The 17521-nt window shown below is 32.7% G+C and overlaps 1 protein-coding gene and 1 long non-coding RNA gene across 3 annotated transcripts in view; one reads left to right on the forward strand and one right to left on the reverse strand.

The window, feature by feature from the left end:
* Positions 1-17521, reverse strand: part of LOC141449888 (UNC93-like protein) — a 76008-nt gene that overhangs the window by 23800 nt on the left and 34687 nt on the right. Inside the window, exon 4 of the mRNA XM_074119806.1 lies at positions 8-245. Within this exon, the coding sequence (XP_073975907.1) occupies positions 8-245 (238 nt within the window). The remainder of the gene's footprint in view (positions 1-7; positions 246-17521) is intronic.
* On the forward strand, positions 2149-6499 carry LOC141449902 (uncharacterized). Of its 2 annotated transcripts, none has more exons than XR_012455758.1 (3): positions 2149-2341; positions 2595-3183; positions 6244-6499. It is a non-coding gene; the product is annotated as an uncharacterized lncRNA (long non-coding RNA). The 2 variants fall into 2 exon arrangements; XR_012455759.1 differs by lacking the exon at positions 6244-6499 and having other exon boundaries at positions 2595-2762; positions 2951-4294.

Consider the following 17521-nt stretch of genomic DNA (forward strand, 5'->3'; position numbering starts at 1 on the left):
GACTTACCTAGACAATGGATCCACTAAGAAAGCAACCATAATCACAGCAACTACGATACATAATAGATATATGCCGCTAATCGTGTAGATTTCTGAATCTGGCGGCCTTTCTAGATTTTCCAAACCGTGTGATGTGGCTCCGACCACGCAGAAATTTGCACCACAATGTTTGAGTGCTTCTTCGCTGGCGTTACCATGGTGAGCTGCATGCGACCCGCCTCCTCCATGAGCTCCAGATGATAATACTGAAAAGAACAGAAATGATTTAAATTAAAAATGATTTAAATTATATAAGATACCTAGATTATATTAATGTTATTTACTTTTTAATATTTTATAAATAGTAGGATTTGCTGTTTACTGCACGAATGGATTATTGCAATTTTTGGACAGTGTATTGTTATTTGAATCATCCGATTCCGAACTGAAATTCATTAATCAAATAACAGCTTACTGTTATTGGTTTGATTCCCAAAGATAACACAAATTTTTTTTTTTTATTTTACAACTGTTATAACCATAAGGTACACAGTGGGAGTTGCACAGATTTACAATAGATAGTTACTCCTAAATTAATATACAGCTGACAAATTACTTACAAAAAATGAGCCACAATTATGCGTGCCTACAACATAAGTTAACTAAATCAATACATAATACTTCGAACTAAGAAATCAACAAAACTTACATACAAACAAAAATAGACTATGTACACAAAAATAAACATAATAAATGTGTTTGCACAAACCTAGCGAACAGAACCGAACTTTTCACTATTTTTATATATTTCCTAATTTCATTTTATATATTTATTACTACATATTGCTAACTTTGATTATATTGTAATATGTACAAACTTATTTTATTTATTTTATTTTTTATTTCATATAATTCATTTGTCTTTTCTGTTTTATTTCTTTACCTTTCCTATTCGTTAATGACAAACGCTCTTAGTTTAAGCGCACCCGTACAGTAATAAAATATATCGTCAATTTGCTGTCTACATTTAATTGCAATTAGTTGTTCAAGTCTGGACTCTTTTACTACGTCACCTATGTATTTGTGAATGTACTTATTTCTCAGAGCTGTATAGAGTGGACAGTGGCACAGGAAGTGCTCTAAACTCTCCTCCTCCATGGTGTTACACATTGTGCATATGTCTTCAGTACTCCATATATATCTATTACTTTTATAATATATATTTATTCTTTTTTCGTTACACATTCTCAGTTGGCTAATTATTGTTAACTTTGTAAAAGGTACATCATTCAACAGTAAATAATTGCTGGTAGCGTTTAAGTCACAGATAATGCTTTAAAATAGCGTGTTATAGGTCGAAGATTGTATTCTATCCCAATCATCCTGCCAACTTTTTTTATTAAATTTTTCTATTAGCACTTTCCGGGACTCTAAGTTTTTGAGGGCATTGTTCCAGCCACACCTGCTCGAATCCTAAATCGTACATGATTTTCTTAAATTGACTGACCCAATTATAATTAACGTCATTATTACAAGAAGAATCTACATCCAATAGTCCCTGATAACATCGTTTTTCTACTCTGTAACTGGGCATTAACAGTAAACTGTACCACCAATCAATGGCTCTTTTAAATACGCTACTATAACACAAAATTTTTGAACATCACAAAACTGAACTACTGTCAATGTACCCAACAGAAAACTGGTTATACCAGTAACCTTGACAAACGAGAGATCTTTTTGAGATAATTGTATAGATTTTAGAGGTTTCAACCAATAAAATAATGTTTTTATATAATAACTGAAGCGTATATTTATACGTTGATTACTCGCAAACTGAAAATGATTGCAATTAAAATATCGCAATGGTAAAGTTCAAGGAAAAATAACTGCAAGTGCAATGATTGGCTAGCAATTATGCTGTTTCTTTGTGAGTGTGTGAGAAAATAAAGCAATCTATTCTACTACACATTAATCTCTATCAATCAAGTTTTAGAACTGTAAGAATGAAATATTACTTTTTTATTATTCATCAGCACAAATTTTCTTTCAAAAATGTTTTTATTTCCTAGTTGATTTCATTCTGTTTAATTTTATAGTTATTTATTTACATATTATTTATTTCATAGAATCAACGAAAAAATAAAAAAAAAACATCTGAGACAAAAAAACGATTGAATTTTACAGTGTAGCGTAGAAATACTGTCAAGAAGCTAGTGATCAGGTGTAATAGCAATGATTTTCGCCAAGGCTACTAACCCGCCTTTCTTCACCCCAAGTCTGTCTGGTTGGACAAAGAGATTCTAGTTTGAACTGGATTTCTTGAAAGGAAATGGTGATACAGATTTTTACGTTTAAAAAGGTAATATTTAAAATTAATAAATAGGAAATTATATTAATTTTATAATTATTACAAAATGTAAAACATATTATTATTTATAAAGACAAAAAAATACAAAATATGTTTACTTAGTTACCTTGTAAGCAAAAGGAATGTGTGCTAAAAATCACCTTTTTAAAATGGTGATTATCATGCAATCTTTTACGCAAGCAAAAAACCTTTAAATTATCATTAAAAATTTAATGAAAATCTTAATAATGATTTCTGTTTTTAGGGAAAGTATTGCGATGATCAAATTTTGGGGAAGTTGTGTTTTACCAGCAATTAAAATGTTTTGAGGTGCGAAAACTGTGTTTTCAGACAATAAGTCTGTACGAGCATTGGAACACTTAAACTCTGTCAGAAAAATCAACCGAAAGCTCAAATTTTATATTAAGTTTAGGTATCACCATGAGAACAACAGTAACTTACTTTTTCGGGATACCTAGAATGTTTTTCCTTTTCTTTGAAATTTTCCAGAAACTAGCCCCTTAATTTTTTTTTGACTTAATTTAAGGCGCGTCAATGGCGCTTGAACTTTAAGTTCAATTCCAGGCTACCAGGCAGTAAATTACAGCTTACTTTGCGCAGGAAGTAAGCTGCAGAAGCTGCCAGGAGAGAAAATCTAAAGGGCAACCTTTCAAACTCGAAATAGGAACTTTCGCAAAAGAAGTTCAATGCAATTAGCCAATTCCTTGTCTTGATATTACGCAAGGTGCAACTAAGGAATTTCAAGTTAATAGAAAATTAGTGAAACTGGAAGTAAGGTTTCTACAACCACAGCAACGTCTTAATTTCTCTAAATCCACAAAAGTGAAATTCAGGTACCTAACTCGCCGATTACTCTTAGTTTTGTTTACATACTTTTTCAGCTGAAAATTAATTTAGGAAGGTTGCAGAAGGAATTTTGGTTATTCCTCCTAACAATCTTAAGAACTTGTGAAAGAAAGAGATTTGTGTTTCCCCTCTATTCCCACTTTCTGTGCACAAAAAGTGAATTTTGTAATTTGAAAAGTCCAAGAGATTTTGAATAGGCAGTGTTGTCCACAGGAATGTTATTCCCATGGGAATCCCATGGGAAACGTCCCATGGGATGGGATGGGACAGCACACATTTGTATTTCCCATGGTAGTCGATAAAATAAATTTAGGCTGAAATTTGCAGTTGCGTAAGTGCAACAAAATAGAAATCATTCATCATCTATGTAACCGCATGGTCTTGTTAGAAGGATTTCGAGTCTCAAGAATAATTCAGGTTTTCCTAGATTTTTTAAAGGCTCTGTCTAGGTTTTCTCAATTTAACTAGCGGTAACACTAAAGTTAAAGTTAATAAAGTTAATAAATTTTGTCGTTTTACATGTCTCTTTGTACAAGTAGTCCTATTTAGTAGACACTAAACGTAAACTTTCATAAATTTAATTTATTTGAACTGTATTCCATATTAATATTATAATGGGAATCCCGTGGGATGGGTCAGGCATAAATTGCCATGGGATGGGATGGGATGGGACAGAAAAATATGTCCCTTGGACAAGCCTGTGAATAGGTACCACATAACACTTTATACCATTGTAAATCCGTTTCTTCTGTTATGCAATTTTTTAATTTTATTCGTTTACTAGCTTCTAATATTTAGATTAATGAGGAACCACATGGAATTCGAAAATGGTTGCTAAGAGTAGAAATCTAGGAATGTGTTCCAGCTTCCAGAGTAAAATGCAAAATAAAATGATGCAAAATTAAGAGAGAAGAAAAATATGAATCATTATGTAAAAGAATGCTAATCTATATTAATTACATCATTTCCCCGACACCTTCCGACAAACCCCACTCTATGATACAGACGGCGTTGGCTGCGCTATATAATTCCACAACAGTAGAAAAATCATTCACCGGTTGAATTCATTCACATCTTTTTTATCATATTTACTTTTTACAGGAGATTTATTGCTCACAAAGTTGTAAATTTTAAATATAATGAATTTATAAATGTTGACATATTTATAATATGTGTCATTTAATATTCTCCCATTGTTACACTGTTAGCTTTCACTATTTGTGTAATATTTGGAAATTTATAAACTAGTCTATTCTTTCACTGTTCTAAATATAATTCATACATAATTACTACATTAAAATCTATATTAAGATTTTAATTCCTACATGGGAAATTTGTGTATAAATTGCATGCAACTTAAATTTTATTTGATAAATATAAAGTGACATTAATACGAGGGTCGTTTGAAAAGTCCGTGCAAAGTCAGAGAGATAGCACCACTGGCGCGTATCGAGGTTATGATTAGTTAGTAGCATCTCTTGGAAGAACACACACCAAGTTTCAGCCAGATCGGTCTATTTCTTTGTGTTTGGCATTCGTTTGAATCGAGGAAGTCGAGTGATTTTCAAAAAATGGACGAAAAAGAATTTCGTGTGTTGATTAAACACTACTTTATGAAAGGCAAAACGCCTCAGGAGATTAAAGAGAAGCTTGATAAACATGATGGTGACTCTGCACCTTCGATTAGAACAGTTTATAAGTGGTTTCAAAATTTTCGGAGTGGCCATATGGGCACAAGTGACGCTGAACGTTCTGGACGCCCTGTTGAGGTTACTACTCCAGAAATCATTGATAAAATCCATGATATGGTGATGGATGACAGAAGAGTGAAGGTGCGTGAGATTGCTAGTGCTGTGGGCATCTCGAATGAACGGGTACATAATATTTTGCATCAACATTTGGACATGACAAAGCTATCCGCAAGATGGGTGCCGCGATTGCTCACGCTTGACCAAAAACGAAATCGTGTGAAGTGTTGCAAGGACGGTTTGCAGCTGTTCCAGAAGAATCCGCAGGACTTTAAGCGTCGTTTCGACACTGTGGATGAAACATGGATACATCACTACACTCCTGAGACCAAAGAACAATCTAAACAATGGGTTACCAAGGGGGAATCTGCGCCAAAAAAGGCGAAGACCGTTCCTTCGGCCGGAAAGATTATGGCGACTGTCTTTTGGGATTCGCAAGGAATAATCCTCATCGACTATCTGGAAAAGGGTAAAACTATTACAAGTGCATATTATTCATCGTTATTGGACCGTTTGAAAAACCGAGCTGCAAGAAAAACGCCCACGATTGGCCCACAAAAAAGTCCTTTTCCATCACGACAACGCACCAGCTTACACCTCAGCAGTTGTGGTCGCAAAATTAATGGAAATAGGGTTCCAACTCGTTTCACATCCCCCCTATTCTCCAGACTTAGCTCCCTCGGACTACTATTTGTTCCCCAATATGAAGAAATGGCTGGCGGGAAAAAGATTTTATTCAAACGAGGAGGTGATTGCAGAAACGAGTGGCTATTTTTCAGACTTGGACAAATCCTATTATTCGGAAGGGATCAACAAACTAGAGCAGCGTTGCACGAAGTGTATAAGCCTAAAAGGAGACTATGTTGAAAAATGAAAAAGGTTTACCCCAAAAAATTAAGTGGTTTTTATTTTTGCACGGACTTTTCAAACGACCCTCGTATGAGGTACCGCTCTACAAACAGTATAATGTTGATTAAAATTTAGTACGTGTTGAAATTCTTTAATAGAAAATAATATCGAACTAGGAGACGTTAATTTATTAATATTCAAACATCAAATTTGATTAATGGCTACAGAAAATACATAAATAATTAGATAATGTCTAATTTTTCAACCGTGATTATAAAAAATAAGAAATGAAAATAAACAAAAATAAACTCCCATCGTTTATTATTCAAAATTACCACAGCAATTTGGGAGTTTAAATATCCATGTAGGAAAAAATAAATAATAATAATAAGAAAAGCTAGACAAAAGTTTTTCCCACAAACTTTTCATTGTTGTTGTGTGCTTTGGCAGTCAGCAAGATATCGTAGAGCAAACAGCTGTCGGATGAACAAAAAAAAAAACGGATGTGAATGAAGAAGTAAAAAAAATTTAACCTTGGCAACCAACTTCCGTTCTTATTCTCGACCTCATAGATCTCCGTCAAGATTTTTATCTGATTTTTTGTTACCTATATATGTGTGTTGTGTGGGTGCAATTAATCTTATTTATTTGTATTTTATTAATATATTTTACTATTAACTTGGCTCAAATAAAAATGAAATGATTTTTTAAATTTTTAATTAAAACAAATAGAAGTGATCCAGCAAAGTAGCTAGACATCATGAAAGCCATTTGCAATCACTTATAGACTGAAACAAAATCAATTTAAAATATCTCATAGCAGATAGCAACAATAATTAAATATTAATTAAGTGATAGTTAAAAAAAAATCAAAACGAAAGAAATAAATAAAAAATAAAATGAGGAATGAACTTTAATATAAGGAAAAAAGAGGAGCAAACAGAATGTCGAACAGAGAGACGAGCAATCCGTTTACACTTTAGATGACTCATTACTACATTACACGGTTACAATAACCCTACACACTTCGCTCATTAATATGTATTATTTCATTCGACTTGAGCCTGGTGCGTTCGTAATCCTCACTTTGTTTGTTTTTTAATTCCATATGATTAATCTTCCAACTTGCAAACAACCATTTCATTGTTGGCATACTAATGTTCACCTGTATCCTCGATCGTATACTTAAAGATTGATTGCTTATTAATGTCAATTTTTAAGTGTTTTTTTATATATTATATATATATATATAAACAATTATTTACTCAAGTTCTGAGTGCTATCGTATCATACACCATATTATACCACTCATACAGAGAACAATAAATTGTTGATTACTCGGCAAATACATTAATTAGAGCTGATTGTTATCAAGATAACGAGAGCTCACAATAAACATTTACCCACCACTATCTGTAAGCAGAATACATCCTAAATCCCATGATTTTTAGTACAGTAACAAAATAGAACTGAACTAAGGAGATCTTGCAAGATGGGACGTTTAAGCTTTACACGATGTGATCTCAGTTAACTCCTTGGTTACCCAAATAAATGGTCTTGAGTTTCAGGACTTAAATTTACTCAGTACATTAATTCTTTAACAGTTTTAGAGCACCATTTTTTAACCTGTATGTTCGATTTATACTTTGGCATCTGAAGAAAGGCTTTCGGATTTGTTTAGTAAAGTGAAGCCCAGGCTTTACGCCCAATTACCGAATTAGACGACTAGCAAATATAGTACTTACGAGAAATCTTTCATATCATAACCATTAAACAAAATCGAAGAACCAAGTAGACACCGGAAATCGAACCCACTAAACCAACAATACATCTTAGTTTTGCGGGTTTAGTCTATAACTGCTCAGCTATCGTGGCGTCTGTTGTGGGACATAAGAACGCGTCTTGCTTTCAATTTATCAAGATCATTTTCTTAATTAACATTAAAATTCTTTTTTAAGAATTCTTTTTTTGGGGTTAGTTTTCTCTGATATTTAATAATCATAGGTTTCTGTGGACTAATATGTTAACTTATTTAGTTTAGTTTTTAATTTAAATCTGATTTTCGCCGACTGAATCGCCAGTGGCCCCGCGACTTCCTTGTAGTCTGAAGATCTAAATCTCTCCTCTCTCCTACTCATATTCCCCTGTCTCATCTAGAGAGAGCTACCGCTGGGTAGCTTCTCTCCTCCTGCTCTTCCCGCACGAGTTCATCTCATTCACCTCCTATTTACTTATTGTATACAATGTATACAGATTGTAAACTACAAAATAAATATATATAAAAAAAATCTGATTGTTGTATTTGCCCTTCGAAATTTGATATTATTGCGCTCGTAGCTGTTCAGTGCACAGCCGGACTTCAGAAAATATTCTCTTCTTTCAGACAACTCTGTTCATCATCGGAAAGTGAGGAGTAGGTAAGCGCCTAGGAAGAGAAATCTTCAAGACCGGCAGCTTGATTCAAACGGGTCTTGTTGTTACTAAATTTTCATAGATTAAATTTTGAATTCACATCCAGTTTTAGACAACTTTGTTTAAATTTCATATCTTTCAATAAACTTTGAAAATTGTAGAATATTGTAATAATAATAATAATAATAATAAGAAATTTATTGAGGCAACCTGAAGCATATTATTTTTGCTCCAGGTCTCTTGAAAGCGGATGTTAACATATTTTGACGCATTCTGAAATAAAAAAAAAAGAATTCCAGAAATAGGAACTCACTCTGTGGAGGGTGATTGGCCTGAACACATAAAACAGCCAATGTAAAACTGACAAATGAACAGCACACAACACTAAACTAAATCACCACTTCCCATATAAGCAAACTTGTTATTGAATGCGCATGATTCCGATCAGAAAACGTGAGGCCCGGAAGTGTATTTTTTTCTCTCTCTAATATATGAAAGATTTAATTTAATTATAAATAAATAATTATTTTTAAAACTCACTCGGTAGTGTCAGTCTAACATGACAACCCATAATTTATTTGGACATATTGGTAAATGGTTTTCAGACTGCAAATGGTATGTATTTCGTTTAAAATGTATGCGGAAATTGTATTTCTATTAATTCATTGTTACTTTACTAAGTTTATTAATTAAAGCAATTAAACTGTTCATTTGAATTTCAATAACAATTTAATTATAAAGTTTGAAGGACTTGCCAAAAGACGGCCATTTGAGCTTCTCACTACAGGAATTCTACGTTCTTTAACTGCTGCTCTTGATGCAAGAAGTTTATAAATTTTCTGTTTTGTCGTCAATAATATTGGAGAAAACTTCTAAAAACCTTTGTTGGATTGATAAAATAGACTGAGCAATGATCCCTAATATAGAGAACAATAAATTTATAACAATTCAATAGATCTTAATAATGCAGTAGGTGTCACGCAAATTATAATTTGCATTACAGTATGTTGCATTCAATGTTTGTTTTCATGATTATAGCCACACTTAAGCTGCTCTATACCACTTAAGCACTACCTAAGTTTAATTTACAAGGATTAAAAATGTAAAAAACTACATAACTTAATAAAACAATAGAGGTAATTATAATTATTGTAAGCTGCCAAATATTAATGAACTCCATAACAATTCCCACTTAGGATAGAAGATTGGCCTTGGGCAGTTTGCCATTTAGGTCAAAGATGTCACTAATTATACTAAGGAATTGTATTAAGTCATTCAATTTTTTTTTTTTAATTCATATATTTTGAATTTAACATAATTCAAATTGAAATTTTGGTCCAGATTTAGTTCGTAGTAAAGGAAAATAAAAGACTTGCTTTTACAAACAGGATAAGGTATTCATTTTAGCGATACTAAACAATATAAGCATTACTGTTGCGTTCAATATAACTGACAGCAACAAATCCAACAATAATATCGATTGCTGTCATTCGCTCATCCTATTTATGTATATATACACGGGAATGTGGTGAGACTATTCTCGATTCCCGGCCTTGGTTTATTTAATTTGATAAAATTAGAAATTTAAGTAATAATCGATGGTAGCCATCCACCTTCAACCAAGATACTTGATCGGTAATTGGACTAAAGCCCACAGAAATTAATAGTTTCCAATTACTTTAATTTAAATAAATTTCTAACCTATTATTAAGTCAAGTAAAGGGTATTTTTAATAGTTACATTGAAAAATTGGATTAAAAAGGTTATGATATAAACTATTTAACATAAGTTATTATGTTGCTCAAAAAGGAAGTGACGATGGAGATTTTATGTTATTCACACCTTCATTTAACTTACTTATAACTTCTGCTTAAAAAGCAATTAAGCAGTATGGTTGAATTGCCATAATTAAGATTAAATACGAACAAGGCAAGGTAGGACAAGGTGTGCGGTGAAAGGACGTTGATATGAGTGACCCTTACCCTCATTCGTGATCTCAATGGAGCCGTCATCATTATCTTTAAAGTAAGAAAACTACTTATCCTCACCTGAGTATGGGTCAAAGGTCATCTTACTAGTATTTATCCACTCGACCTTCCATTATCTTTTTTAATGCCCTTTATAAAACTGAATGTTGAACTTAGTATCTTTGCAAATTGGTATTTCTACCTTTCAGGAATTGCTTTTAGGAAATTATTATTTCTGATGAAAAATTTGCATTTAATTTTTCTTATGTTCAATGCCGTAATGATAGTTGAGATAAGTTATGTACCTTTTCTTTTTTTGATAAGCTCGCTAAAATGATAGATCTTTTATCTTCTAAACTGACAACCATATAATAAGTTAAGTATTAAAGTCACAAAAAGGCCGGTACTTTGTTAGATTAATTTGCACATGGAAGTCAACATTTATTTCTTGGAGAGAAGTCAGCAAGTAAGAAGTAACGCAAACCAACAATACGATAGTTTTAATGTAGATTTTAATCTTGTTTAGTTAGTTTGAAACTTCTCGCTTCGGCAAAATGGCCACAATGTTTGAACATGTATTTTGACTATCATCTACAGTTGTACTTAATCCTGGAGAATTCATACTTTTTGGAAAATTCACTTGTTTCATTTGATTTTAGCTAAACATTAAATTAGGTTAAATTTATCGATTTATTCTGCTATTGATACATAACTAATGTCATAAGAAAGAATCCTACTTCTAAATGGAAATTTAAATTTTTTTTGTATTTTTCTTTATTTACCTAGAGATTTTTAGAGATTACTTTTACCATTTTCTTTATTACGTTTTATGAGTAAGTAATAACTACACGATAACGTATAAGCATAAGCTAGACATATAGAATGCACTTTAATGAACATAATTATAGGTGCTGGTGGACAATTAGAGAGATAGATGAATCTATCGAAGACATTGATTCAGGGAAGAACAGAGTGTTTGTAATACTGGATAGCTAGTATTCAAAGGATGGACAGACACTATTCAAATGACAAAGTAGCACTCCTGAGATGGATAGGCACTATTCAAAGGATAAAGTACCACTCCTGAGATGGATAGACACTATTCAAAGGATAAAGTACCACTCCTGAGATGGATAGACACTATTCAAAGGATAAAGTACCACTCCTGAGTGGAGTCTCTGTCCTGAGTGGGACAGACACTATTCAAAGGATAAAGCACCACTCCTGAGTGGAGTCTCTGTCCTGAGTGGGACAGACACTATTCAAAGGATAAAGTACCACTCCTGAGATGGATAGACACTGCTGAGAACTCGATAATAGATGCACATGATGATCATATAACTTTAATTATACTGCAAATGATTTGTTACCTAAATATATCCTGTTTAAAAATAACAAGTAAGAGTGTTAGTAGTTTATACAAGAAGGCTGATGACATAAACGTAGCGGTAGTAGTTTGAGGACATTTTCTTAATATGACGTGGACGTTAGCGTCCTGTAGTCTGGCTATTTCCGTCAGAAAGCGAGACTGCACTTAATTGACCACATCCTTTGCGGGCTTAACCAGTTCCGAGCTACTTAACAGCACTAAAACTATTTATAGAATGGAAAAAATCGTAATTTAAAACCTTAATCTTAGATCTATTATAGAATCATTTTATTCAAATAGTTCGCTTTTTAATAGAATCTATTGAAAAGATAAATTGCTTCAAAATTTAATTACAATGATTTAACTGCACGTATTAAAGATTTAACTGCGTTAATCGCCTTAGGTGCTTATTATTTTGTAAGTGAAATATCTTCCTGGTATTCCCGGAGGACTGCATTATATTCAGAAGTTTAATGAAAAATATTTTACGGAAAATAAATAAATTTAGAAGATATTTGTAAAGCAAAAGATATCGATTTTTATCTAAAATATTTAAAAAAAAAATCCATTCTATTAACAAAAAGTTCTATTCTGTTCTATCTTTACCACTACAGACAGACTTTAGTAATGATATAGTCCTAGAAATAACATAGTTTATGAGAGTATCTAATTATGTAGGTAAACAGTTTTCAGGGCCAACACAACTGATTTAAAACAATCTAATTTTGTAAAAAAGAGCAATTTTTACAAATATTCTTAAAAAAGTAAGATGCGAGTAATGTATATAACTCTATAAATAAGATGTTATCAAAACAAACAAAAATAAATAAATAAAATATAGATTAGCATATATTAAAAAAATGTATATACATATATGTATATATGTGTAACTATAATGTCAAGATACAAACGTTTATATTAGTAAAGTATAATGTAATATTGCTGTCAAATATAAATTTATTAAGGGAATAGCATTTTAGGGACTTAAAAGTACCGGAAATAATGAAAAAAAAAAGAAAGAATACTGAGGATATAGAAAACATATTTATCTGAAGGCGATTGGAACCATTTATTATAAATTATGATTTAAAAAAAATAAAAATAAGAAAGAAATAAAAATGTGAACAGGCTGTAGAGTATCGAAATATTTTACCTTCTCGCATAATACAACCTTCAGGGACGTCTTTTTATTCAACTGTTTATTGGTTCATTTATTTTTAATATTAAGTTGTTTTGTTTCCCGACCAAGCACCTTTTTATGAGTGTACTTCATCAGGATGTAAACAATGCTTTCTCTTACTCCTATCATTAGGAAGTATAAGGATCGTGTCAGTTTTTTTACTGACCGGAAATGAGAATCACTAGTAAGATCTCTTGGAAGTACTACTCCTTCCATGCTCTAGTTTCTCACTTCATTTCTGTGACTTTATTTGTGTCACTAATAGGTGCTAAACACTAATATTTGAAGAAGATTGGTTTCTAGTCCGAAATGCTTGGTGTCTAATTTTATGCCTGTGTAGGAAGAAGACTCTAGGGAAGTCGTCAGGCATCCTGCATGCGGCAAGGACGTGCACTCCTCTAGAAGCAAAGACTTGATGGCTGGTCTGTCCTTTTTGTTCCACTTGCTGCCCTTGGAGCTTTTTAAACTGGAGAGGTAAGTTACATAAAGCCAGACGTACAAATTTCTTCGATTAGCCTAAAGCCGATCAAGGCAAACTGCTCACCTTCAAGTGTCCATCTGGTCGCGGTTATTGATTCAGACTAGGCCCACTTAATCTGGCCTTATGCCTACTTATAAGCCAAGATTGGTCAGAAAATATCTTCATAAGGAATTTCGCCGTTTTGGGTCCAGTCACTATGGAGACTATGACAGGTCTTATACCCTGTCAGATTGCACTGCAATCGCTAGTTTTGTTTAAAGAGACTTCTGGTACTTGGAGACCAGAGAAGACAATACGCAAAAAAATGATTGATAGAATTCTTTGGACATTGAAAATGTAGAGGTTTTTCTAACCAGAACTAGTTTTCTACTCGAAAAATAAGCATCTTTTTTATTAACTAGATAGAGTTGATTAACCTAGATGTAAATCTGTGTCAGGAAGCGGAGAAAATGGCATCCTTGTCTGCCGGCGTTGTAAACCTGATCCTGTCACAAAAAGTATTGGTTAAACTGGCGCCTTGTGAAAGATTTAATCTATTAGACCTCTTCCAGGTCTTTTTCAGAGCACCTGACACTTTGAAGCGTTATGTATGTATTTAATGAAAGACATTTAAAGAGTATAATTTGGTATCTAAAGCGTATTTTTACTAAATTCTAAGTTCTTGATGACAACGGTTAGAGAGAATCAAAAAATCGGGTACACTAGCATTGTAATTTTCTTAAACTTCTTCTTAATTAATATTTTTTTAAATGATTATTCCTGTGACCTTAAAAAAAATAATAACCTTTTGAATTATTAACTTGGATTGGCCAGTTTAATTATGTATTTTATACGGTGAACCCATAAATTGTGACATTAATAGATTTATATTTATTGAAAGGTATTTAAAGGATTTTATTTATTATCTAGAATCATTAGGTCATAAAATAATTCTTAATTAAATCATTTAAATAGCTTAAGCTTATGATAAACTTCATAAGCTTTACTTAACTTTTTTTTTTTTAACCACATTGAATAAACCGCGGAAGAGAATCGTTTCCGCAAAAAATTCGACCTCTAAATCAACAGATGGTAATTTTCAACAAATAACTTTTATTAGGGAAGAATCTACTTGATTATTTTCATAATAATTAAGTTTTATATCTTGTTTATTGTACACAAGTCCGGTATCAGTAGTCCAATAGCAAGAGAACTGACGGTAATTACAGTTCATTGCTGAAATGTACGCAGTACGGGTTGAGGATAAAGGAAAAGACTTGAGAACTTGAGGTTTTGCTGCTCACTTATGTCTTTGATAACAACAATTTAGGAAGGGACTAAATAGAAATATACTGGCCTTAGCGCGTAGGTCGAGTCCAAGGTTGTGACATTTGTTCAGTTCCGATTAGATTTTTTTTTTTTTTAAACATATAATTCTAACTAACAATTAAATATACAAGTTTTTTTTTTTTTTTTTTTAATCTTTTATTGCAATTGCACCACTGCAACAGTTGTTGCAACAAGCAAATACGGTGAAAGGGAAAAGAAATAAAAGGAAATCATGAGTGGAGAAGGCACCCAGTGGTGCCACTCCAGTAACGTGCTTTGCTCTCACGATAAGAGTAGATCACGAGGCCATCTTCTTTTCAATCTCCTTAGAGGATTACCTGGTAATGTGGAGGAAGATAAGGTGTTCTATGAGAGGGTTAGGATGAGCTGCTGTAGAGTGGAATGAAATTTGAGAAAACGAGTGTTAGCAAGATCTGTAATGAAAGGGATTTTGAGGTCATTGTGGATAGTGAGGTTAGATTCATAGAACGGAGCGTTAAGAAGTTTTCGTAGTATTTTTGACTGTAATGCCTAGAGGCGTAGTGAGTTGGAACGCTTAGTCGATCCCCATACTTCGATGCCGTATGGCCAAAATAGGTCGCAGTAACAGTAGAGATAAGAGTTTTTTTGTTATGTAGGTTAAGTTTCGAACGTTTGTCAAGTAGTCTGGCGAGAACTTTGTACCGTTGGTTAGTTTCTTGTCTTTTCAGTCTAGTATGGGGTTTCTATGTCAACCGTTTGTCTAGGTGCAGTCCAAGGTAGCGTACTTTGTCCACAGTTGGTATAGGAATTTGGTTCAAGATGACAGGAGGTAGGATTTTCCGTCTGAGAGTAAATACTATAAACTTTGACTTCGTAACGTTGGTTTTGATTATTCATTTGAAAAGCCAGTCCTGTAAGTGGTTGACGTGTGTTTGTAGAGTTCGTGTAGCGATAAGAGGATCGGAATGTGGAGATAAGATAGCAGTATCGTCAGCAAAGGTTGAGAGGATAGTATTTGGATGTTGAGGTATGTCTGCTGTATACAAGGAGTAAAGAATAAGACCTAGGACACTGCCCTGAGGAACACCAGCTCGAGCTAGACGGATATCAGAGTCTGCTGCTCCACAGTTGACTCTGAAATATCGATCATTTAGGTAAGATTTGAGGTTGAGGTAGTAAGTATGAGGAAGAATCTCCCTCAGCTTAAACAGTAGTCCCTCGTGCCACACCCTGTCGAACGCCTGAGCGACGTCAAGGAAACCACTCGGGCAATACTGCTTTCGCTCGAGGGAGATAGCGATAGTGTCTACAACGCGAAGCACCTAGTGAGAAGTTAAGTGATGTCTCCGAAATCCGAATTGATGATCCGGAATCATATTTTGTTCTGACACTAAAGGATAAAGTCTTTTAAGAAGTAGCTTTTCGAGGATTTTGGAAAGAAGTGGTAGCAAGCAGATTGGTCGGTAGGAAGTAACTATAGTGATGGGAAATATACAAGTTGAACAAAAAAATTGTTGATAGATTTGTGGTTAAATAAAGATTGTGCCATTGTTTCTGATCCTACGCTGTCACCTAAAGAAACAATATTAAAATTGCGATTCCTAAGTATTTTCTTGTATAAAACAGCGCTCAAACCTCTGTCAATCTTATCTTTTGAGATCAGTGGAAAATCAAAAAACTGTCCGTTAAATTTTACCGACTTTAAAAAGAAAGAAAGCAAGAAATTCTATGAGAGCGTTCGCTTAAAAAAGAAGATTAAAAAAAACTATCAAAAACTTGAAGAAATATACTAAATTTTATAGTATTTAGAATTTCTGACAATTAGGAGATAATCGATAATGATAAGATTTATTTGTCCCGTAATTAATCGATTCCTTTCACCTTTATAAAGCGTAAAAGTCAGTAATATTTCGATAATTTGAACCACAGAAAAAGAGGATAATTAGTAAAAATTATCTATGACGTTACTAGCCATTAAAGCAATTAATTGTTAAAAATACAGCAGTTAAAAATACAACAAAAGAAACTATTACAGAGTTTTCAAAAAATAACATTTTAAAAGAAAATTATTCATGAAAATGTTCATTAAAGCGAGTAATATTTATGGACAGAGATTCATTTTTTTTAAAATAACTAACAATGAATAAATTAAAAATAATTATTTCATATAGGTTCTATCTTGTAAAAATGGAATTTCTTTTAACAGAAAGTGTTGACATCAGTCAGCTGTGGACTAGTTGCAAAAAGATTAGTGTCCATTACAAAAAAAAAAAATAATTTGTGTCTCAAAATATCTGCCTCCCTTTTTACAAGTACATGTCAAATCTATATGCAGTTCATTGACTGATTTAAGTGAAGGAATCAAAACGTTTAATAAGAAATAAGTTTGAACATCATTTACAGCAGCCGTAGAAACAGATTAGAGAGGAGTTGAAGAGTTATTTTTTTAAAGGGTCATCAACATCTGTGTTGCTGCATCTTAAAGTAGGTTTGCCTAGAATATTAATGTAAGACTAAAAGCCACATTAAACGATACCAATAATTTTATTAAATTGTTTTAAACACATAAATATAATGCAGGAGAGCGTAGAAAAATGAAAACGCTTAGATGAAATTAGCGAATAAATTTTTTATAATAATAACTTACTTATATTATTTTAAATTAATAGCAAAAAACAAAATGAAGTAAAATAACAATTTAGCAATATTTCTTTAAAATTGAAATAGGAACTGTGAAATGAAATAGTAAACTGTTATTACTGAGGAGTCAGGGTCGTGCCCTCAACATTATCGTTTTAAAGAAAAAGAACTCACAAGCATTGCTTAAGGTGCAAGCACAACTATACCTAAGTAGTACTTTCAATTCCAACTAAGGCTAGATTAACAGTTAAGTTGCATTACTATTATTTGAAATTACGTGAAATTTAATGATGCAAGATTTATACAGAGGTTGTACATTTTTCTAATAAAAGCTACATAAACAGGAATAAAAATGAAATAAATACTTAATTCATGGCTAGAAAATAAAA

The sequence above is a fragment of the Rhodnius prolixus genome, unplaced genomic scaffold (genome assembly GCF_049639745.1).
Source record: "Rhodnius prolixus isolate KJV_2025 unplaced genomic scaffold, Rpr scaffold_2, whole genome shotgun sequence".
NCBI classification, from domain to species: Eukaryota; Metazoa; Arthropoda; class Insecta; order Hemiptera; family Reduviidae; genus Rhodnius; species Rhodnius prolixus.